This window comes from Neoarius graeffei, chromosome 9, assembly GCF_027579695.1.
Source record: "Neoarius graeffei isolate fNeoGra1 chromosome 9, fNeoGra1.pri, whole genome shotgun sequence".
In the NCBI taxonomy this organism is placed as follows: Eukaryota; Metazoa; Chordata; class Actinopteri; order Siluriformes; family Ariidae; genus Neoarius; species Neoarius graeffei.
In genome coordinates, this window is record NC_083577.1 from 5,950,889 (window position 1) to 5,975,738 (window position 24,850).

General features: G+C 43.6%; 1 protein-coding gene across 3 annotated transcripts in view; it reads right to left on the reverse strand.

The window, feature by feature from the left end:
* Window positions 1–24,850, reverse strand: part of pde1a (phosphodiesterase 1A, calmodulin-dependent) — a 352,383-nt gene that overhangs the window by 251,331 nt on the left and 76,202 nt on the right. The window contains exon 1 of one of the 3 annotated variants that reach the window (XM_060928979.1): window positions 1,500–2,005. The exons of 1 other annotated variant lie outside the window; for it this stretch is intronic. In XM_060928979.1, the coding sequence (XP_060784962.1) occupies window positions 1,500–1,600 (101 nt within the window). In that variant the 5' untranslated portion in view covers window positions 1,601–2,005. Of the gene's footprint in view, window positions 1–1,499; window positions 2,006–24,850 lie in introns of those variants that run through there. One more of the 3 variants, XM_060928981.1, reaches the window with a different exon arrangement.

A 24,850-nucleotide genomic window follows, 5' to 3' on the forward strand; every position in this document is an offset into this window, starting at 1 on the left:
TGTTGGAAAGAGGCTGTTGATGTTTGTTGGAGAATATTGATGTAACTTAGTCATTGATGGAGTAGGCTGATCTTTGTTGGTATTGGATGGAGTATGGTGAGGTTTGTTGGAGAATATTGATGTAAGTTAATCTTTGATGGAGTAAGCTGTTCTTTGTTGGTGTTGGATGGAGGCTGTTGATGTTTGTTGGAGAATATTGATGTATATTAGCCTTTGATGGAGCAGGCTGTTCTTTGTTGGTGTTGGATGGAGGCTGTTGATGTTTGTTGGAGAATATTGATGTAAGTTAGCCTTTGATGGAGTAGGCTGTTCTTTGTTGGTGTTGGATGGAGTATGGTGAAGTTTGTTGGAGTATATTGAGTTAGTATTTGACAGAGAAGGCTGTTCGTTGTTGGTGTTGGATAGAATATGTTGTTTGTTGGAAAATATCGATGCAAGTTGATTTTTAATAGAGAATGTTGTTTTGTGTTGGTGTTTGATGGTGGATATTGGTGTTTGTTGATGTTCGATGTAGAATGTTGATATATGTGTTTGATGGAGTACAGTATGTTGGTGTTTGTTGGAAAATATTGATGTAAGTTGGTGTTTGATAGGGAAGGTTTTTTGTTGATGTTGGATGGAGGCTGTTGGCGTTTGATGGAGAATATTAATTTAGTACTTAACAGAGAAGGCTGTTCTTTGTTGCTGTTAATGTTTTATATGAAATATTGATTTTTTTTTTTGCTCTGAGACTAAAAACAGTGAACTAAGAAGCCAAATTCCATCTTTCTCTGGATTACAGATTCTGAGCGTGGCAGCAGTATTAGGCTTAGACACAAGAAGCTACCACCGAACCCTCAGTGAAATGAACTCAACTGTATAAAGCAAAGCACATCTATGCATGGGAATGATGAAGATCGAGCCAATTTTTTATGCCTAAAATGTTACTGCTTAATATAAGATAATAACTGCTTCTAACTGCAGCCTTTAATTCATTTGTTTTGCCATCACAGAATAAATGAGTCGTGTGCTAGAAAATTACACATAAACTCTATAAGAGAATTAACGTATACAGCTCACATCATGTTATGTCATCATAAGGAGCATTAAATGTCAAAGAAATTAAACTGTTCTGGGACTAAGACTCAGGCAGAAATTATGGCAATGGCATCTCTCCTGCAGCACGTTTTCAAGCCAAAGTCCAAAACAAGACTAAAAATTGAAGCAATAAAACTAACTTAAAGAAAGCAGGAAAATAAGCATGACATGTCATGAATGCAACGATTTATCCGGCGCTCGCGCTACAGTCCCAGCATTACAGAATTTCACTTTGCTTTGTTGTTTTATTACTTGGTGACTACAAAACACTGTGACAGCTCCATTACTGAGAAACTGTGGTATGTGTCAGCATTTGAAACATGCACTCAAAACTACGTGCTCCTCCAACACCTGCATAAACTTCATCCATCCATAAACTCAGTTTACGCCTGATCAAGAGTCAAGTGCGTTCAGCAACTTACATTCCCTTGAGCCGGAGCCACATTTTCTCCGTCTGCTCGTTTCTGCTGTACTTCATGGAATTGTTCTCCAGCCCGTCCATGTCGGTGGAGAGTGAATCCATGGCTTGCAAAAATGTGTGGGTGTGAGAGAGAGACAGAGTGCGTACTGTCCTATGGTGTAACGGAATCAGCAGGTAGCGGGTTGAGCATGTGCGTATCGGCGCTCGCCGTCCTCAGACTTAGAGCGCACGGTCCATCCTGGAGACTGCCGGCTCCACAGAGCATCAGGCAAATAGTGCGTGTGTGTGTGTGGTGAGAGAGAGAGTGTAGCGTCGCAGCACTGTCAGCACAGCACACCTCTCACAGTGACACACGAGCTACATATACACACACACAGACACAGTTGCACGAAGGTCCTTTTCACACAGACTCCCGCCCTCTCTCTTTCTAACCGGAACTGCAGCTTACTAAGGATCCATCGCACTCTCTATATCTTCCCAGTTCCCTTTAACTCCTCTTCTCTCTCTGTTTCCTCACTCACTCGTTCTCTCACTGTTATGACGGAGGTGTGCTCTCCTCATGATACTAGCATATCTGATCTAATGATGACACATTTATATTCCCAATAAACACACACACGTACAAGTGAACACACACACACACACACACACACACATACACACACACACACAAAGAGCCTGGCGCTGCTAGAAGCGTCATAGCTATGGTTTCTGTGTCAACCAGATTCAGACAGTGAGCAGATGGGCTTAGCTTGGGAGGCAACTCCCCCTTCTCTCTCTCTCTCTCTCTCTCTCTCTCTAATGCACACATACACTCCCTGTTTCTTTCGTGATGCACCAGCAAAGCAGCCTCAGACACACCAAAACAGCAAGAGAGGGACACAGACTGATAAGGAAATGGGCGGTGATATCATCATCGTCATCATCATCAAGATCATCATCATCATCATCATGCACCTGCTGCTTGGCTTTTTCTTTCCCGCCAGCTTCTCTCCTGATTTGTGCGCACACACACACACACACACACACACACACACACACACACACACACACACACACACACACACACATCAAGCACTATAAACAACTGCTAATGCAGTGACAACAGCCTGAAGAATAGATGTGATGATGTTTTCCAGTGGTGATGGTGTGTAAAGGCTAATGGAATTACACTGAGCGCTACTTCCCGTTTACACTCCCACCCCCCATCCCCTCACTTCCATTCCCACGCATGCATCACAGTTTCACAGTGCTCTTTGTGCCATTGTTTGTTGGGTTTATACGGTATTAAGTAGATATACACTCCCAGTCAAAAGTCTGTACACCCCTCATACACTCTACTCATTCACAGTTTTTTTTTTCTGTATTTTGTATTTCCTACATCGTAGAACAATACTGAAGACATCAAAGCTATGACGTAACATCTGGAGCATATATGGAATTATGTGATAAACAAAAAAAAGTGTTTAAAAAAATACAAATCATGTTTCATATTTTAGATTCTTCACAGTATCCAGTGTTTACCTGGATGACACTTTACACACTATTGGCATTATCTTAACCAGCTTCATGAGGTAGTCACCTGGAATGCTTTTCAATTGTATATATGTATATATGTATATGGATATGGTATGTAGTATATATTTATTTTTGTAATTATAAATTTATATGGATAATCACGAAGTGTATATATGGTATATATTTTTATAGGTGTATTAATGTAGTTTGGATTTCGGGGTAGTTAAAAAGGGGTGGGAAATTAAAAAAAGTATTGTACTTCTTCCCACTCCTTTTTCGAACAATGTGCGGTGTATTGTAATGTATTAGCTCTTTATGTTATTTTATTTATTCTTTTTTTTGTCACTTTTTTCATTTTCTTTCTTTTGTATGTACAAATAGTTACATACATTTTTATACATGTTCGAAAATAAATAAATAAATTCAAATTCAAAATTAACAGTTGTGTCTCGTCAAAAGTTAAATAGTGGACGAGTTTCTTTTCTTCTTAATGTGTTTGAGATCAAACAGTAAATTTTAAAAATTGACAGTAAATAACCCAATTCCACAACTGTAGTGATCCATATTATATCAAGAACTGAACAACTAAGTAAAAAGAAATGACATCATCATTACTTTAAGACATGAAGTGACTTTTAATTAATAAAAATAATGAAAAAACACTGAATTAGAAGGTGTCTCAAAACTTTTGACTGTTACTGTATATATGAGAGAAGTTTACATGTTTACATACACACATCATGGACATGAACGTTATTGCAATATTGAGTTTTCAGTGATTTCTGTGGATGAATGATTCTCATCTCATCTCATTATCTCTAGCCGCTTTATCCTTCTACAGGGTCGCAGGCGAGCTGGAGCCTATCCCAGCTGACTACGGGCGAAAGGCGGGGTACACCCTGGACAAGTCGCCAGGTCATCACAGGGCTGACACATAGACACAGACAACCATTCACACTCACATTCACACCTACGCTCAATTTAGAGTCACCAGTTAACCTAACCTGCATGTCTTTGGACTGTGGGGGAAACCGGAGCACCCGGAGGAAACCCACGCGGACACGGGAGAACATGCAAACTCCGCACAGAAAGGCCCTCGCCGGCCCTGGGGCTTGAACCCAGGACCTTCTTGCTGTGAGGCGACAGCGCTAACCACTACACCACCGTGCCGCCCTGGATGAATGATTGTACAGCATATATCTTTAATAGAAAAAAAAACAACAAAAATTCAGTGCACAGGTTTTAATTTATTTTGGGTTTTCGAAAATGTATACATCAAAGTCAAAGAGTCCCATATACGTTTTTCGTACGTACGTTGGGGAGTGCCTGTTAGAGATCACACTCTGTCTAGGCCGTCGGCATGGTGAGGTAGGGTGGCCAGTTCCTTTCCTCGCCGCCTTTAACTTCCCCAGTGTTTCCACCAGGTCCCCATTCACTGCTGGGTGGACAGGAGGCGAGCCCCAGATCACCGTACGAAGCGAGGCTCAAACCGGGGACCGTTCGCTTAGTGGGCTAGCGCGCTAACCACTTGGCCACTTTGCCCCTTAATGTATACATACAGGGTCAAAATATACTTACAGCAGACCTAATATTTAGTTAAATGTCTCTTAGCAAGTTTCACCTTGACCAGACACTTTTGCTCACCATCAGGAAGCTTCTGGAAGAATTCTGGTTGGACAATTGACCACTCTTCCTGTTGTTTTCCTGGCACAGACTGACTTTTAAGCACAGTCCACACATTTTCAAAAGGTTATTCCAAAAGCTTAACGTTAGCCTGCTTTATCCATTTCACAACCAGCTTTAATGTGTTTGGATCACTGTCCTTTTGGAACCTCAAGTGTGTCCAAGTTTCAACCATCTAACTGATGGCTTTATGTTATTACATTACAGGCATTTAGCAGATACTCTTATCCAGAGCAACATACAACATACCCAGAGCAGCCTGGTGAGCAGTTGGGGGTTAGATGCCTTACTCAAGGGCACTTCAACCATTCCTGCTGGTCCAGGGAATTAAACCAGCAACCTTTTAGTCCCAAAGCTGCTTTTCTCACCATTAGGCCATGGCTTCAGGTTATGCTGAAGGATTCAGTGGTAGTCATCTTTTTTTTTCATTTTTCCATCCATTTTGAGCACCAGTTCCACTGGCAAGAAAACAAGCCCAAAGCATGATGATGCTACCACTACCTTGCTTAATAGTTGCTACATTGTCACTGTGGCCAAACCTTCCTTGTGGTCAGCTGCAAATTTTAATCAAGCTTGAAGGTGTTGATTTTGAAGCAGGAGTTTCTTCCTTGGATGGCAATCTCTTATGCCGCTTTTCCACTACAAACGCGGCTGAGCCGTGCCGTGCCGAGTCGAGCTGAGTCGAGCTGAGCGGGGCTGTTGGAGTTGCATTTCGACTACAACCGCGCTGAACCGTGCTGGCTGGAAGTGGGTGGACACATTGGGTGGAGTTAGCGAAAGTGGGTGGACGTCACGTGATGTCGTTAAGCAGCGCAAACAGTGACATCAGTGACAGTGGCGGAACAAGTCAGAGCCGGGCCGGGGGCGGGGCAAATGACCGGGCCCTTTATTAAAGCTTATCATAACATCATTTTAGGCTACAAAATGTCCGCAACTGCGGTGTTTACCAATTTCAACACTACCGGGTGCAACTATGTTATTTAGTACATCAAGTCCTTCAAACGAACATGTAACTCAGAAACAAAAAACATTAGGATACTGTACATGGCTCATAATAAAACATCAATAGCCTATACTGCGCACATTATTTGAAGGGCATACGAATGAGCGCTCAGAGGTTGCAACGGTGACAGGAAGAGTCAGAAATAAAAGGAGGGCGGTGCAAACCTCACTGAATGCACTGTGTTTACCAATTTCAACACTCCGGGGTGCAACTATGTTATTTTGTACATTAAGTCCTTCAAACGAACATGTAACTCAGAAACAAAAAAACATTAGGCGACATACTGTACATGGCTCATAATAAAACATCAATAGCCTACTGCGCGCATTATTTGAAGGGCATACGACGAGCCTTGCGCTCCGCGAACTCGTCCACGATGCTCTGTATGTCACTGATTCAGTGAGCTTTTAAGCGGTAGTCTCACGACCCGGATAGTAAACAATAAACATGGAGGACATGGAGTCGTTAGTGTTGCTGGTCTTGGTGCTGTGGCTTGTTGTCACCGACAACGCGGACAGATACTGGCAAGAGCGTATAGATGAGGCGAGGCGCATAAGGCTTCAGAAATTCTCGTAATTCATAATTATTCTCCTTCCGGGTTTGCGGTGTTTACAGATCCCAGCGCGCTCGCGGGGCGTGTGTGGGCATGTGAGGACACGCCTCCTCACCAATCAGTGCACAGGGGAGTGTCTGCTCACGCCCCCAACCTCAGTTGGCACGGTTTGGCTCGCTTCAGCCCCACTCCAAAACGGTGCGAGTTTTAGGGGCTAAGCAGGGCTGAAACGAGCTGAGTCGTGCTGGTTTTTGGTAGTCGAAACGCGAGCCGTGTCGGGCTGAAGTGAGCTGAAGCGAGCTGAAGTGAGCTGAAAAAGGGTAGTGGAAAAGGGCCATTAGTCCATGGTGATGTAAATCTAACTTGAATGTAGACAGTGACACTGCTGTTCATGGCAGGCCTCTGCCTTGGTGGTTCCTTGGCTGGGTGACAGTTTTTCTAGCAAAGTGGCTACACCTCTCATTAACTTGTACTTATACACAATTGTTTGAACTGATTATCTTGAAACTGCATTTGTTTAGAAACCGCTCCAAGAGACATTCCTGAGTATGACCACCTTTCTCAGATCTGCACTGAGCTCCTTGGACTTTCCCATTGTACTGTATGTTGGTCAATCCAATGAGTGCTGTCAAACAAACCCTTTTCATGTTGGTACTGAGATGCTACCAGCTGTAGTTAATCATGATCACTAACAAGTTAAGAGGTCTTTGCTGCGGCAAGTTGAAAGATATTTTGGAACTTTCAGCACCACTGAATTAATAATCTAAGTGGGTGTATGTATATTTTTGACCCTGTACATATAATTTTGGCCCTGTGATGATTTAATAAAGCCCAAAGTAAATTGAAACTTGCACACCCATTTTTTTCTATTAAATATGTAAGCTGTACAATCATTCTTCCCCAGAAAAAGAACATAATTGAAAGTCTAATATTGCCAATAGAAATGTGCTTTGAACTAGATGCATGAGCACACTGACAAGCTCGGCGTGCAGGTCCTGTGTAACTATTAGTAGTCGTAATACACTGCAACCCCACTATAATGAACTCCTTGGGGGACATTCAAATAGTTCATTATACCGAAAAGTTCATAAGACTGAAATGGACCTACTAGTCACACCAAACACTCACAATATCTCATTATCTCATCTCATTATCTCTAGCCGCTTTATCCTTCTACAGGGTCGCAGGCAAGCTGGAGCCTATCCCAGCTGACTACGGGCGAAAGGCGGGGTACACCCTGGACAAGTCACCAGGTCATCACAGGGCTGACACATAGACACAGACAACCATTCACACTCACATTCACACCTACGCTCAATTTAGAGTCACCAGTTAACCTAACCTGCATGTCTTTGGACTGTGGGGGAAACCGGAGCACCCGGAGGAAACCCACGCGGACACGGGGAGAACATGCAAACTCCACACAGAAAGGCCCTCGCCGGCCCCGGGGCTCGAACCCAGGACCTTCTTGCTGTGAGGCGACAGCGCTAACCACTACACCACCGTGCCGCCCCACTCACAATATATGTGAAATTTTAGGCACATTCTCCTTATTGGGGTGGCATGGTGGTGTAGTGGTTAGCGCTGTCGCCTCACAGCAAGAAGGTCCGGGTTCGAGCCCCGTGACCGGCAAGGGCCTTTCTGTGTGGAGTTTGCATGTTCTCCCCGTGTCCGCGTAGGTTTCCTCCAGTTTCCCCACAGTCCAAAGACATGCAGGTTAGGTTAACTGGTGACTCTAAGGTGAGTGTGAATGGTTGTCTGTATCTGTGTGTCAGCCCTGTGATGACCTGGTGACTTGTCCAGGGTGTACCCCGCCTTTCGCCCGTAGTCAGCTGGGATAGGCTCCAGCTTGCCTGCGACCCTGTAGAACAGGATAAAGTGGCTAGAGATAATGAGATGAGATGAGATTCTCCTTATCACAAATTTCTCCTTCTGAGTTACCATCGCAGTTCATTGACTGAGTTAAAGGATCACAAATGGAGGTGATGATTTCTTCATCTGTTATGGAAATGACGGAGGTTACTGGTGCATCATTGCCAATGTCCATCCACTGATTCACTCTGTTTTCCAAATCTGCACCATTCAGTTCATTCATGTGTTGCAATTCACCGATGAGGTCATTTATGTTGTGTCGCTGGGTATACAAACATTGCCAGTATGCTTTAACTAGGTGTTAAGTTTAGTGGTATCAGCAGTCACTTCACCCTTTTATCAATCATTTGATCACCATTCTTGATAACTATTAGTGATAGACACCTAAGCGAGGCTCGTTAATCCTTTGTTTTATGGCGTTAATACATATTGTTAACTTGACTGTGGACTTGATTACTTATTGTTTGTCTTTGGTGGGAAGAGGAATGCATGGCTCAGTGTGTCATGTAAGCAGGAGAATGATGGATGTAATTTCAGGAAGAGTGTTTATTTACAAATAGGCAGGCAAACAGTTCAAAAACACAAGACAAAGGCAGGGTCATGAAACAGGCAATGGTCATGCAAGGCACAAACAGAATGGGGGGGGGGGGGGCGCAAAAACGTAAAACAGAGTCCAAACACACAAACAGTCAAAACCAGAAAGGCAATACACAGACACAAGGCTTGGTAATGTTAGACACTGGGTACAGCACATATACTTTGGCAGGTCTTAGTTCAGAGAGTCCTCATACCGGTAAGTGCACGCTGTGATTGCGCTCTAATCTGGAACAGGTGCATGGTACTGCAATTTATCCTAATGGTGCTGCACTCTCTGAATGCCGATGTGCTTGGACAGTGATTTTTTTTTTGAAGACTCCAACTCATTGTCACTCAGACACAAACTTAGTTATATATGAAAGTTCGTAGTAAAAGAGTTCGTTATAGCATGATTGCAGTGTAGTTGCATATCAGAACTTTGGCGAGTCCATTTGGTGAGATCACAAACTGATCTCATGTGTAATTAGCTGTTGTTGTTTATCTGAAATGATGTGAATTTAAGCGACTTTAACAGAAATAGCAATATAATCAGAATTAGTAAAGTTTTTAAAGGTCTTTTGATGTGTCTCTCTCTCTCTTTTTTTTTAAACTACCCTGTGGTACATTAGGGGGCATTTACAGGCCAAGTCCTAATCTTAATGATCTACTCCTGAAGGATGCTGCTCTATTGCATTACACTCACTGATGTAAAACAGCTTAATTATTTCACAATTAGCACAGGAACAAAAACAGGTCGTTTCCTCTATTAAATCAGTGCGCCTGGAAATGGGAGGATTAGCAGCTTGGTAGACAGTGAAAAATTTCCCTTCATTTAGGATTTAATGAAAAAACAGGGTGTTAATTTTTAATATCCTGATCACTTTTATCATTGTGGCAGATCAGGACATCTGGTGTGACTTTTTAGATCATTTGACTGGTTGTGCCATTTTCCTATGCAGAAAGTGTGAGGAATGAAGAATTAAAAAAAAAAAAAAGCAACAGAGAATGTTTTACAGCTGTGGATTTCTTAATTATGGACCATGAGTTGTTGATGAGTTATCATTTAAAACAAGATTAAAAAAAAAAAAAAAACACTTGTTTGTCCTGGAGTGAATCCATATATTAATGAAGGTACTGTACACATAACAATATTTTGTTTCATCCCAAGTGATTGTAATAAATGATGAGATCCATAAGAATGGACGGAGACAGCCGGCAAACTAAAAAACAAAGCGTAAACCTCACATTCATGTTTCAGATGGATGAGAGATGTTGCCATGGAAACACACGCGCTGCCTGGCTACACAAAATGGCTTTGCAGGGACAGATTACTCCACAGAGTGGAAGAGTGAGATAAAGTGAGGGGGGTGGTGCAGAGAGTGACTGTGTGGACAGCCATCAACCTTGAGCTGAATTTGTCGCTCTTTTTATTACTGATGGACTAGAGCCTGCACATCCCCGTCTGTGCCAACATTAGATAACTAGGTTGACTAGAAAGCTAGGAAATGCTTTGCTTTATTTATTTATATATGCATATATTTTTAAAGTTGCTTCAAGGTATCTTGATTTATTATACAACATGAAGTAATAGTGCTCTAAAGTGGGAGAAAGTCTATCTTTAACCACCTTCCATTTAATAAGATGCAACTTTGCAACTTTTGTATGGCTACATGCCATCAGGGCTCACATCCTGTTACTGTGTACAACTGGTTTTCTGGCTGATGCACAAAATAGGCTTGTTTCTCAATATGTGAAGGATTGGTTATCTAGTTCCTGCCCACCATGCTAGTTCAATCATAAAGTCCTAACCTAATGAGAAAACTGCAAGTTGTTCAAAATAAAGTAGCATGTTGTGCATTACACTGTTCTTACAGAACCAACGTGAAGGACATGCATAATCGATTGAGATGGTTAACTGTAAGACAGAGGTCTTATTATGTTCTGTTAACCTTTTTGAGAAACATTATGTTAACAAAGTCCCCAAGAATATTGTATAAAAGGTTATTGCCTAGGCGGCACGGTGGTGTAGTCGTTAGCACTGTCGCCTCACAGCAAGAAGGTCCGGGTTCGAGCCCTGTGGCCGGCGAGGGCCTTTCTGTGTGGAGTTTGCATGTTCTCCCCGTGTCCGCGTGGGTTTCCTCCAGGTGCTCCGGTTTCCCCCACAGTCCAAAGACATGCAGGTTAGGTTAACTGGTGACTCTAAATTGAGCGTAGGTGTGAATGTGAGTGTGAATGGTTGTCTGTGTCTATGTGTCAGCCCTGTGATGACCTGGCGACTTGTCCAGGGTGTACCCCGCCTTTCGCCCGTAGTCAGCTGGGATAGGATCCAGCTTGTCTGCGACCCTGTAGAACACGATAAAGCGGCTAGAGATAATGAGATGAGATGAGATGAATATCAAACGCAATATGCAACTGATGGAAGGTTTATATTGCCTAGAGCCAATACATGTAGTATTCAGAAGACGGTCATATATAGAGTGATGGAGAGGTGGAACTCATTGCCAGTGTATATTGTGCATGAGAATACTCAGGAAAGATTTAAGATGTTGATAAAACAATACCTTCTAGGATTTCATGAATTATGATTTTGTTGTGGGAAGTCCAAAATATTATTGAGTATGATAAAAATAGACTGTATTGTTTATTGTTTTACTGAGTTTGTATTATGATCTATGTTTTTGAAAGTGAGGAGTGGGAGTGGGAGTGGGCGGTGTCTAGGGGTGCGGGTGTCGGGTGCATGTTCACCGGTGCCACTCAACAAGGGACCCTCCGCTGTTGGGGTGTGTGGGGGGCGCATGCTGGGGGCTGGGTGTCTGCATCCTCGGGTCACTTTCAGACTTACTTCTTTCTTTTGGTGTTGCTGTTTATGTTTTTTATTAATTGAATTGGAGAAAAGGTAATATGGAAAGTGGTGAGAAACCCATGGTAATGTATATTAGAAACGAACAGATTTATGAATTTTATTGTATTTAATTCAAACATGTGAACTATTGTGTGTTTGGGGACGGCACGGTGGTGTAGTGGTTAGCGCTGTCGCCTCACAGCAAGAAGGTTCTGGGTTCGAGCCCCGTGGCCGGCGAGGGCCTTTCTGTGTGGAGTTTGCATGTTCTCCCCGTGTCCGCGTGGGTTTCCTCCGGGTGCTCCGGTTTCCCCCACAATCCAAAGACATGCAGGTTAGGTTAACTGGTGACTCTAAATTGACCGTAGGTGTGAATGTGAGTGTGAATGGTTGTCTGTGTCTATGTGTCAGCCCTGTGATGACCTGGCGACTTGTCCAGGGTGTACCCCGCCTTTCGCCCGTAGTCAGCTGGGATAGGCTCCAGCTTGCCTGCGACCCTGTAGAACAGGATAAAGCGGCTAGAGATAATGAGATGAGATGAGATTGTGTGTTTGGTTGTAGTGTATTGTATGTTGTAATGTATTTTATGTATATGTATGATTTGTTTGTTTGATGTTGTGATGCGAGATGATTGGACACCAGGAAGAATAGCCTTGTTTATAACAAGTGCTAATGGTGATTCCAAATAAAATGAAATGAAATGAAATGAAACCTCCTATCAGTAGCATGAATACATTTTTAAAGTAGAAGGGCACTCAGTAGAGTGCATAACTCTGCCAAGCCACATATCCGGATTTGCATCAAAATCAAATCAAAATGTTCCTTGGCCCATGGCTCATTTTTCCTCAAAATTTCCTCAAAATCCATTCACTAATTTTTGAAAGACATTGGGAACAGGCAAACAAACAAACAGAGGTGAAAACATAACCTCCATCCATCCATTATCTGTAACCGCTTATCCTGTGCAAGGTTGTGGGCAAGCTGGATCCTATCCCAGCTGATTATGGGCAAGAGGTGGAGTACACCTTCGACAAGTTGCCAGATCATCGCAGGGCTGACACATAGAGACACACATGTGCATTGGTTGCATTGGTCTGGTTCCACTCACATGCACACCTACTGTCAATTTAGAGCCACCGATTAGCCTAAACTGCATGTCTTTGGACTGTGGGGGAAACCGGAGCACCTGGAAGAAACCCACACAGACACGAGGAGAACATGCAAACTCCACACAGAAAGGCCCTCGTCGGGGCCTTTTTGCTGTGAGGCAACAATGCTAACCACTACACCACCCTGATGCAAAAACATAACCTCCTCAAATTATTTTAATGAAAAGACACTTTTTTTCACAATAGCGTTTAATAAAGGTATTATTATTATTATTATTATTCTTATTATTACTACTATCATTATTATTATTATTAAGTTGGCGGAGGTAAATATCAGTTGGAGGCAGAGAGTTCCCCATAATAATATATTGTGGCAGCGAGGGTGTGGTTGAGCGTTGGCTGTGAACAGCGAGGAGTCAGGTTGAACCAGCAAGTAACATGTGAGAAGTTACACCTTTGTCTAATTACTGGCTGTCTGTTAATGTCTGTTAATTCAGGGATGGAACCAGACCAATGCAACCGATGCACATGCATCAGCCAGAAATATATGTGGACCACTGCATTGGTCATGGGGCGTTTGTTTTCTTTATTGCTAGCCGGCTACATGGGCTATAGCCACGCTCAGCCAACAGACCAATGGTTCAGAATCTGACCACCAGTGATAAGCAGTGATGCTCACCTGACCTAATTGCCTGTATTCTCATGATGCTTTGATAGCATGACCTGAGGCAAAGAATCTAGGTCAAACCAATAAAATGCTCCAGAAAGAGGTTATTCTACTATTCTGCCACTAGTTTGATCATGCAACAACAGCAGAACAATCAGTGACAATGGCGATGAAAACATTGAAACGAGGGAAACTTGTGACATGTGAGCATTGAGTATCAGCTCTCCGCGACATACCTCTGCAGTAGGATGGGCCACAAAAGATTAACTGGCTTGGCTCTAATGCATATTCATTATGAAATGTAACTGGATATTAATGCTCTGGTTAACAGTTTTGCCAAACGTCCTCGTAGGATGGAATTGGTGGATGTATTCAAGGATTAATGTAATGTGTGTAACCAAATTATTGGTATTTTTCAACACTATGATGTACTATTTTTTATTGATTGTAGTCAATTTACATTTGTGGTGCCTGACTAATATATCTATTTGATACAAATTTCTCTTGTATTTGTTATTTACTAAAAGGTTCATAGTATTTTGTACATTCCTTAGACAACTGCAAAATACAACGGTTAGTTCTTTCTTACATATTATACATTCAATATTATTATTACTAGAAGCATAACTGATTGTTGTCATGTGCTTCCTAATGGTTAGAATATCCATCCATCATCCATAACCACTTATCCTGTGCAGGGTCACAGGCAAGCTGGAGCCTATCCCAGCTGACGATGGGTGAGAGGCAGGGTACACCCTGGCCAAGTCACCAGGTCATCACAGGGCTGACACATAGAGACACAGAACCAATCGCACTCAATTTAGAGTCACCAGTTAACCTAACCTGCATGTCTTTGGACTGTGGGGGAAACCAGAGCACCCGGAGGAAACCCATGCAGACACGGGGAGAACATGCAAACTCCACACAGAAAGGCCCCTGTCAGCCACTAAGCTCAAACCCACAACCTTCTTGCTGTGAGGCGACAGTACTAACCACTACACCACCATGCCGCCTGGTTAGAATATGTTTTTGCTTACCAAAATTGTTTTAATACAAGTTGACCACTTTGTCATTATGCTAAAACATTTGAATGATACTCTACCTTCCGTCCAGTTTTTGTTGTTAGATATTGTAGTAGAGCAGAATTTATGTGCACATATGTTCCTGGTGGATACTGTAGAATAATGAAGTAGTTGTGCCTAGTCTTTCATAGATTTTCTTATTTCTGTCGTGAAAACACTCGTGTTAGTCACCAGCTCTAGTCCAGTTTGTCAGTAGTTGTTTTTTTCTAACAGAAAACTTTTACAATTCATATGAGCTTGTTACATTGTTATTAAATGTGATTTATGTGTGCAGTACAAAAACATTGCTCAATCAGTATGATATTAATAAATGGAGAATTGTCATATATGGTTTGTTGACTTGATAATGTATATTAGCATATCTTCAAAACAAAAATCCATAGCACTCTGGTAAAATTAGTGAAAATTTTTTCTGCAAATGTGCATCTGTCAGATTCTTGGGCTGGATCTGTCCCTGGTTATGACAAGAGAGTGAGCTATGTTCTGCAACCTGAGAAGTGAGCATTAAAAGTAAAGTGCACCTTGAATTGGCATTCCTGTTCCCAGTCCCTCATTGTCCCACCTCAGGGAATTGTTACACTGCTGCCAAAACCCAAGATTTGAGGAACAAATGCCACCATGGAGTCCAAACCAGTCAGGGAGCTCCTCCAGACTCACCGTCAACCTTCAACACCAACACCAAGAGCTGAGCAGGGGCAGTGCTTCCAGGCCTTGTGCAAGGCCCAGGCAAAGGACTGGCAGGTGGTGCGGAGCTTGGTCCAGTCAGTGGGTACTCCAGCAGTCACTCCTGCAGCCAGCGTTCCTGTTTAGCTGGTCAAGATGGGGCCAGAGGATGACCCAGAAGCCTTCCTTGAGCTGTTCGAGCACGTCATGGAGATGAGCTCATGGCCAACCTCACAGTGGGTGGCTCGCCTATTGCCACTCCTGTCGGGGGAAGCACAGCCCGCAGCTTGGCAGCTCCCAGCCACCAATATGCTGGAGTCCCCGAACCTGAAGCAGGCTATACCACAATGGGTCGGCCATGGCCCCAAAGAACATTGTCAGTGGTTCTGCATGCTGGCCTATGGTGAAGTCGGCTGCCTGTTCACGTTTGTGCAGCAGCTCAGAGACGCCCACCAATGGTGGCTCCTGGCAGGTGAGTGCGACATGGAGGACGTCATTGATCACGTGACACTAGAGCCCCACCCAACTGCCGAGTGAGACCTCGATGTGGATGCAGTGTCACTGTGTGGCGTCACTGGAGGAGGCGGTCCAGCTGGCAGAGGGCCACCTGACTGCATTTCCAAGAGCAGGCTCTCCTGCAGCTCCTTTTCCTCTCTCTCTGTCTCACTCCCTCCCTCTCCCTCTCCTCACCCCTCCCCTACCCCAGCCCCTCAGAGAGGGGGCCAAATCCCCCAAGACCCACTCCCCATACTCAAGTCTGTCCTCATGTCTCCTCACCCTTTTTTCCTTCCATGTATGTGCTGCTAACCCCTCTTGCTCTCCACAGGTGAACCTGCCCATACCCACCAAAATCAGGAGAAAGTCCGGGCAGGTCTGCCGGTGCAGTGAGAAGGCTGGGATTTCCCAGAATCAGCAGTTCCGCAAAAGGGCAGGAATTCTGATTCACATTCCTGATGTGCCGCGGGCTTCCCCGATCGAGCAGGAACATACCGCAACTCTGTGAGTATTCAAGGTGGTACAGATCAGGCTTTGGTGGATTCTGGTTTTAATCAGACCTCCATGCATCAAAGCCTGATTCAATGCAGGGCACTGGGAAATGCATGATTGGTGAAGGTGAGGTGTGTACATGGGGATGTTCATAAATATCTGCGAATACCCATCACTATACATTTCCAGGGTGAAAAACATAGTATGGAGGCAATAGTTAGCCCGAGCCTCACCCATCCACTTATCCTGGGAACAGACTGGCCGGGATTTAAAATGTTAATAAAACAGTTAGTAGTGGATGGGTCCTGCATTAGCATATCACAGGGGGATCCTGTGGCAACATTGGCTGAGGAGGTGGTCTCAGGGTCATGAGCACATGGAGAGTGGAGAGGGCCCCACCCCTCCCCTCTCTCTGGGAAATCCTTCTGTGGATTTTCCACTGGAACAGTCACATGATGAGTTTCTGAAACACGCTTTTGACCAAGTGAGAGTAATTGATGGTTGAAGCCTCCAGTCTAACGTTGCACTTTCCTTTCCATGTTTTTGTATTATTAAGGATAGGCTATGTCGAGTGATGCAAGACACTCAAACTAAAGAAGAGATGACACAGTTGTTGGTTCCAAAGAGCTGTAGGGAACTTTTGTTCCATGCAGCTCATCATAATCATCATGACCTGGGCACTTGGGTCAGGACAAAACACTAAATCATCTCATGGTTCATTTCTATTAGCCAGGGATTCATGCTGATGTCTGCAGGTGGTGTACGGCTTGTCGTGAATGCCAGCTGGTAAACCCAGCAGCCATGTCAAAAGCACCATTGCACCCATTACCATTAATTGAGATCCCCTCCAAAAGAATTGGCATGGATCTTGTCAGGCCATTATTCTGCACACAGGTATCACTTTGTGTTAGTCATAGTGGATTAGGTAACGTGATACCTGGAAGCAGTGCCTCTTTGCAATATCTTGGCACAGTGTTGCAGAGGCACTCGTCCGCATTATCTCCCGAGTCAGGATCCCAAAAGAAGTCCTGATTGATCAAGGTAATGGCTGTCCTGAGGTTGCTGAGGTATGCAGGGCTCACAGCAAACCCAAAGAAGTGTGCAATTGGATGGGTGGAAGTACAGTATCTGGGATTCCACTTGGGTCATGGGCAGGTGCATCCCCAAATTGATAAGACTGCAGCAATTGCAGCCTGCCCAATACCTAAGACCACAAAGAGGGTGAGACAGTTCCTGGGGCTGGCTGGCTATTACAGGTGGTTTGTGCCTAACTTTTCGGATGTCACCCGCCTGTTGATTGACCTCACTAAAAAGGGGGCACGAGATCTGGTACAGTGGATGGAGCCATGCAAACAGGCTTTTGCTCAAGTTAAAGTGGCTTTATATGGAGACCCGCTGTTGCATTCACCTGACTTTTCTCTCCATTTTGTTTTGCAGATCGACATGTCAGACAGAGGTTTGGGTGCTGTTGCAAGAGTTAAAGTACAACACCACAGAGAAGGAGTGCATGGCCATCAAGTGGGTGGTTCTCACTCTCCGATACTACCTGCTGGGATGCCCTTTCACCCTGTGTTCTGACCAGGCCCAGCTCTAGTGGTTCCACCGCATGAAGGATGCCAATGCACTGATCACTCATTGGTATCTAGGCCTTCGTCCCTTCAAGTTTGAGGTGGTCCACAGGCCAGGGGCGCAGATGGTGGTGGTGGCAGATTACCTCTCCTGCCGGCGGGGAGTCAGCTGCAGGCTGGATGGCTCCCCAGCCTGAATCAGGTGGTGGGGGTATGTGGCAGTGAGGGTGTCAATCGAGCGTTGGCTGTGAATGGCAAGGACTCAGGTTGAACCAGCAGGTAACATGACAAGTTACACCCATGTATAATTACTGGCTGTCTATTAATGTGTGTCTCTGTGTGTGCATGCGTGTTAGTTACTGAAAAGTGAGCATTAAAAATAAAGTGCACCTTGAATTGTTGTGCTTGTTCCCAGTCCCTCATTGTCCCCCCTCAGGGAATTGTTACATATATATACAAATGCATAATTAATTGTTTGATGTTTTGGTGGCCCAAAGGTTGAAGGTGAAATTCTATATACTAGGGCTGTCAAAGTTATTGTGATAATAATGCATTAACGCAATTTCACTTTAAAGCCTTTTAAAAAACTATAGTGTCGATAATGTGGGTTAAGCTTCACTCACAACCCGCCGTGTTTTGGACACGCACGGGTCACACGGTTTGGTAGCTCGCAGCCATGCCGCAGGGTCGCGGTGAACCCGGGGGGAAGTTTGGGGGAGGAGTATGGGCAAAGTACTTGTCAAGTACAGGTTGCACACCTGACTTCCTCGAGGCATGGGAAAAGTTGCGCCGTTAGCCCGTGGAAAGCGTATGTCTGACGCGTGTGATCAGTGTGTGTTCAGTGAGTGTAGAGTGTGTGAGACGTTTTACCAGTTTCCTGCACTCCGAGTTCGGGCCACACTTGTGAAGTGTGTGTGATGCATGAGATTAGCATGTTACAATCACTCATAACTTGCATGTGATGCAAGCCAGGAGTGGGTATAAAACCAGTGTGTCTGCAGCATTCTGCATCTGTCTTTCGACTGAAGAACATTTGGATATTTTGTGAGAAAAATTTAAAAATTTTCAGTTTAAAGTTTAGAAAATGGGACCCAAGAAGAAGCAAGCAAAAGTGAAGTAACCCAGCCTGAAACAGCAGCGGGGGAAGAGGAGGAAGAATCTGATGATGATGGTAGCAGCACCGGCAAGCCCTACACGGACAGGGAGAAGTTTGCCTTCAAGCCGGCAGAAGGCACAGCACCCCGCCAGAGGGATTTTCACAGGTAAATACACATGCTTTAAACATTCATTTCAGTATCTATATGCTTATGAATATTATATATGTTGATTTTCATGTATGTTTCAGCTAACAATGCCCAGAAGTGAGGACATTGCAATCCCATCATTGCTGCCAGGCCATTGTGCCATGCTCAGTGATGAGGACAAGGACATCCCGACACCCCGTCCCACCACTCAGCAGGAGCAGGACAGCAGCTCAGAGTCAAAGTGTGTTTCAGTGCTCAAACTGTTGGGCTATCTAGTTGGGATTTTTTACAATGTAATAAAATGCGTTATTCCCTTATAGTCATGTTTTATTATTTGATGTTTGCATGGTAAATTAACATATACTCAAATAAAAATAGCAAATGAGGTGGTCTTTTTCCTTTCTACAATGTTACACGCTACATGATCAGTTCCTTAGTTCCTCCCCAATATATATACCCAGACCCTTGCCCCTCGTCTCGCGTGCAGGTTGCGTGCGCTGCGTGCAGGTCGCGTGCGCTATGTGTGCATGCCACACATAGGAGTAGAAAGTGGGATGTACTTCTGTCTTGCGGGCCCCACAAATAGCAAGTGTGGAATACTTATGTAGTACTTTTGAGGCACGTCACTCATACAATGACTGTGCATCACTCATGTGTCTTACTGTCATCGCAAAAAGCCCCTACTAGCTGCGCTGCTGACTTGGTTCAGGCGTACAAAAGGAATACGGGTCCTGTATGTAGTGTATGCGTTCTTGATTTGTTGCAAGACCCGTAGAATTTGCATGTGCAGGACCAAAAGTCTCCACGGGCAGTCTGCGACCTTCTACGGCGCTGAACACACGCAAGTGTTGCGCAAGTCTCAAGCTCGGTTTTGCCAAATTTTTTACCATAGACCTCCCGTAGCAGTACGTATGGTGGATTGTAAGTGAGGCTTTACATTTGTCCCTATGACTCATCTGTAGATGTGCCACCTATTCAGTGTATCCGAATGTAGTAGAAGTAGTCCCATAGATGTATCTGAATCAGTGAACAATGGAGAAAAGAATGGGAAGTTCCATTTTAAAAGCTTTGGCAGATGGCTCATTTGACAAAACCAAGGTTGTGTGTTGCTACTGTCAAGCTGAATTTAAGATTTTATCACTAGAGTACATCTAGCCTACAATATCACATGCAAGCTATGTACACATCTTATACCCAAAACAGTGCTACAGACCATGCAAGAAAAAATATGCGACAGACCATGCTTGACAGTGTTTGGCGGAAAACAGTGGATTCGTCAACCTCCAGCAAATTAATGGTAGCAATTGCTAAGTAGATAGCTACAACATGTAGGCAGATTTACATAGTGGAGGACGAAGGTCTGCGCAACATAATACGGATAGCATCCAATGACCCAACTTATGAGTTGCCTTTAAGGCCACAGTCATCACTGGGATACACGAGCTGTATGAAATGGAGAGGGCAAAACTGGCTAAGGAGTTGGAACTCACAGAGAAGGTTGCACTTGCTGGTGACTACTGGACATCACAAGGGAATCACAGCTACCTCCGGGTTACAGCCCATTATAAAGTCTAGACACTGCATTCACATGCTTTGACCATCATGAAAACAGAGGACAGACACCATGCTGAGGCCGGTTCAGAACATTTTATGGATGCAGCTAAGGAAACGTGAGTGAATAAACTCCCTCATAATTGAAGTTCTTTCTTTTATTTTTTCTTTTTCCAATTACCTGAACTTGTTCAGCACATTTATATGAAGCACATTCTGCCCAGCCTTCATAATATTATCTCACTGTACTTAAAAACCTTTCATTGGGGTAGCATTTCAAGAGATTAAAGAATGAAATACATTTGCGATTAATTGTGATTAACTACACAAAGTCATGCGACTAATCGCGATTACATTTTTTAATAGCTTGACTGCACTACTATGTATGTAATACGCAACTTAGATGATAATATAATTTGCTACACAGTCGCTGCACATACAAATTTCCTTTGAGATGAGTGTATTTGATTTAAACCACCACAGAATCACTCAGACATGACTACACTCAAGGACACAAAGGTAATTATGGCAGCCAGGTCATTGAGCACGGAGTCTACCGAGAGGTTGTAGCTGATGCATTTCCATTTCCATATGACCACTCAAGGTTGTTACTGGTGTGATGGTGTTAATAGGGTGAAGAAGTGCTCTAGCCTGAATTAAATCTTCAAGAACCTAAGCATAGATATCTGGCCCTTATCCATGTCTCTAAGAGCCTTTTGTCCTTGAATTGCCCCTCCCAAGGTTTCTTCCAAGTATGTTTTTGATGGAGCTTGTTCTTGTCTTAACTAACGATGTACCACTTTGGGGGTGTCAATTATTAAAAAGCCGTAAAACTTATTGAGAGAATAGTTTTTATGAATATACATAAAATGTGACATGAATAAAGAGAAGGGAGCAACGGAAATGGTGACAAAGATAGGACAAGTGGAGATGATGACTCAGAGAAGAAATATTGGTTGATTTTCCTGTTGAAGTAAGAAAAGAAAGTTTCACACAGATTCACAGAGCTGAGGCAGATCCAATAGAAGACTTGAGAAATTTGTTCATAACAGCAGTGAGATTCTTTGGGCCTGCCAGTGCTCTCATTGAAACTATAAGAAAACAGGAAGAACTGTATTATTATATAAGCACTCAAAACGCCTACGTACAGTTTCTAAATGTTGTCATTCAAGCCAAGTTGTCAGGTCAAGTAGCTTTTTATTGTTATCCCATCAGTTTAATTGTAAAGAGTGGGAGGAAATGTGGTTCCTCAAGAATGTTTATGTAAGACAATACACTATAGGAGTACAGTACATTGGACGACATAACTAAACTGTAAAGAAGTGCTAAAACAGTGCTGTATAGTAGAATAAAGGCATTAAAAAGTATATTAGGTTATGGCAGTAGTACACAATACTTACTGTACAACACTCACAAAACACAGAAAAATGGCTTGAGTTGCAGGATAATGATAAGAATAATCATCCATCCATCATCTGTAGCCGCTTATCCTGTACAGGGTCAGAGGCAAGCTGTAGCCTATCCCAGCTGACTATAGGCGAGAGGCAGGGTACACCCTGGACAAGTTGCCAGGTCATCGCAGGGCCAACACACAGACAAACAACCATTCACACCTATGGTCAAGCCGGAAAGTCTGCACACCTTTCACCTTCTCCACATTTTATTACGTTACAGACTTATTCTACAATAGATTGAGTTCATTTTTTGTTTCAAAATTCTACACAAAATAGCCCATAATGGCAAAGTGAAAGCAGGTTTTTAGAAAATATGCAATTTTATTTTACTGGCAAAAATAGGTTATTTAGGGGTTATGTATCTGTACACACCCTTAGCCTAATACTTGGTTGATGCACCTTTGGCAGCAATTACAGCTTCAAGGCATCTTGGGAAAGAAGCTACAAGCTTGGCACACTTGTTTCTGGACATTTCTGCCCATTCCTCTTGGCATATCCTTGCAAGCTCTGTCAGGTGGGATGGGGAGCATCGGTACACAGCCATTTTCAGCTCCTACCACAGATGTTCAATTGGATTCAGGTCTGGGCTCTGGCTGGGCCACTTAAGGATGTTCATAGACTTTCTCCAAAGCCACTCCTTTGTTCTCTTGGCTGTGTGCTTCGGGTCGTTGTCATGTTGGAAGGTAAACCTCCGCCCCAGTCTGAGGTCCAGAGCGCTCTAGAGCAGGTTTTCTTCAAGGATCTCGGTCTACTTAGCTGCATTCATCTTTCCCTCTAGCAGGACTAGTTGCCCCATTCCCGCTGCTGAAAAACATCCCCACATCATGATGCTTCACTATAGGGATGGCATTAGCCAGGTGATGAGCGGTGCCTGGTTTCCTCCAGACATGACGCTTGGTATTCAGGCCAAAACGTTCAATTTGGTTTCATCAGACCAGAGAATCTTGTTTCTCATGGTTTGAAAGTCCTCTAGGTGCCTTTTGGCAAACTCCAAGCAGGCTGTTATGCGCCTTTTACTAAGGAGTGGCTTCTGTCTGGCCACTCTACCATAAAGGCCTGATTTGTGGAGTGCTGCCTGGATGGTTGATCTCCTGAAAGGTTCTCCCATCTCCACAAGGATACACTGGAGCTCTGTCAGAGTGACCGTCGGGTTCTTGCTCACCTCCCTGGATAAGGCCTGTCTTCCCCAATCACTCAGTTTGGCCGGGTGGCCAGGTCTAGGAAGATTCTTGGTGGTTCCAAACTTTTTCCATTTATGAATGATGGTGGCCACTGTGCTCTTTGGGACCTGTAAAGCTCCAGCAATTTTTCTGCACCCTTCTCCAGATATACGCCTTGACACAATCCTGTTTCTGAGGTCTGCAGATAATTCCTTTGACCCCATGGCTTGGATTTTGCTCTGACATGCACTGTCAACTGTGGGACCTTATATAGGCAGGTGTTGGCAATCCCCAATCATGTCCAATCAATTGAATTTACCACAGGTGGACTCCAATTAAGTTGTAGAAACATCTCAAGCAGTATCAGTGGAAACAAAATGCATCTCTGCTCACTTTTGGGTGTCATATCAAAGGGTGTGCACACTTGTGTACATAGGATATTTTACATTTTGATTTTTAATAAATTAGCACAAATGTCTAAAAACCTGCTTTCACTTTGTCATTATGGGCGATTTTGTGTAGAATTTTGTGACAAAAAATGAACTCAATCTATTGTAGAATAAGTCTGTAACATAATAAAACACGGAGAAGGTGAAAGGGGTGTGCAGACTTTCCAGCTTGACTGTACGGTCAATTTAGAGCCACCAATTAGCCTAACCTGCATGTCTTTGGACTGTGGGGGAAACTGGAGCACCCGGAGAAAACCCACGTAGACATGGAGAGAACCTGCAAACTCCACACAGAAAAGCCCTCGTCGGCCACCGGGCTCGAACCCAGAACCTTCTTGCTGTGAGGCGACAGTGCTAACATTACACCACCATGCCCGCCCCATAAGAATAATCAATTCAGCTTAATCGATTTAGTTTTATAATGAGAAACTGGTTTTCAAAACACCCATAGTGCTCCTGCTCAATCATATCAACACCAAAACACAGAAGAGCGCTCACACAATTGGTACAAGTGACAGCGACAAAGTTTAAATTTGTGATCAAAATCATCACTACTATGGAAAATCTGGCCTGATACTGAATCCACATCAGATCGGATTATGGCGACTGTCTTGAGACAGGTGAACATTAGATGAAATTTATCCTAAATCCACAGACAACTTGCAAACAAAGAGTCACTCTGTTACTAAGTAGATGTCAGAATTGCTTAACATTAAAGGTGACATATTATTCTCCTTTTCCACAGGTTGACACAGGTCCATGAGGTCTTAATGAAACGTCCATGATATGCTTTGGTCAAAATACCATAAGGATAAAAGCCCACAGCTCCCTTCTCCCCCTGTCTAAATAGCTCTGTTCAAAATGGCTGAATTGAGGAATAGCTTGTTCCTTTAAATGTTAATGAGCCACTGTTCATTCCAACCCCCTCTTTTGCTGGCCAATCAGGTAGCACTTGCCTCATGAATATTCATTTACAAAGGCAGTTCTCAAGCTAAGAATGGAAATACTCAGATGAGGGGGCGGGATTATTCTAATAAGCTCCACTTGTGACATAGAAAGAGCAGACAAATCTGAACGGCTTGTTGAAGCTCATGCTTTCTGAAATAGGCAGAACAAAAGAACTGACTGTGTGTTTTATTTCAGAGTTTGTGAATTGGTTGGCTCCAGATACCCAAATATATGTGCACAAGAATTTCATAATATTTTTCATAAGACGTCCCCTTTAAAGTATGATGTCAGCATTGTAGTGAAAGTGAAAAAATTGCATAAGAAAAAACCTTTTGGATGTAGGTGGAGTGGTGGAATATTTTAAGTGTCCTCGATGGAGGGCAGAAAGAGCCCCCGAGACCCCCGAGTCTTTGTTGTTTTCACACC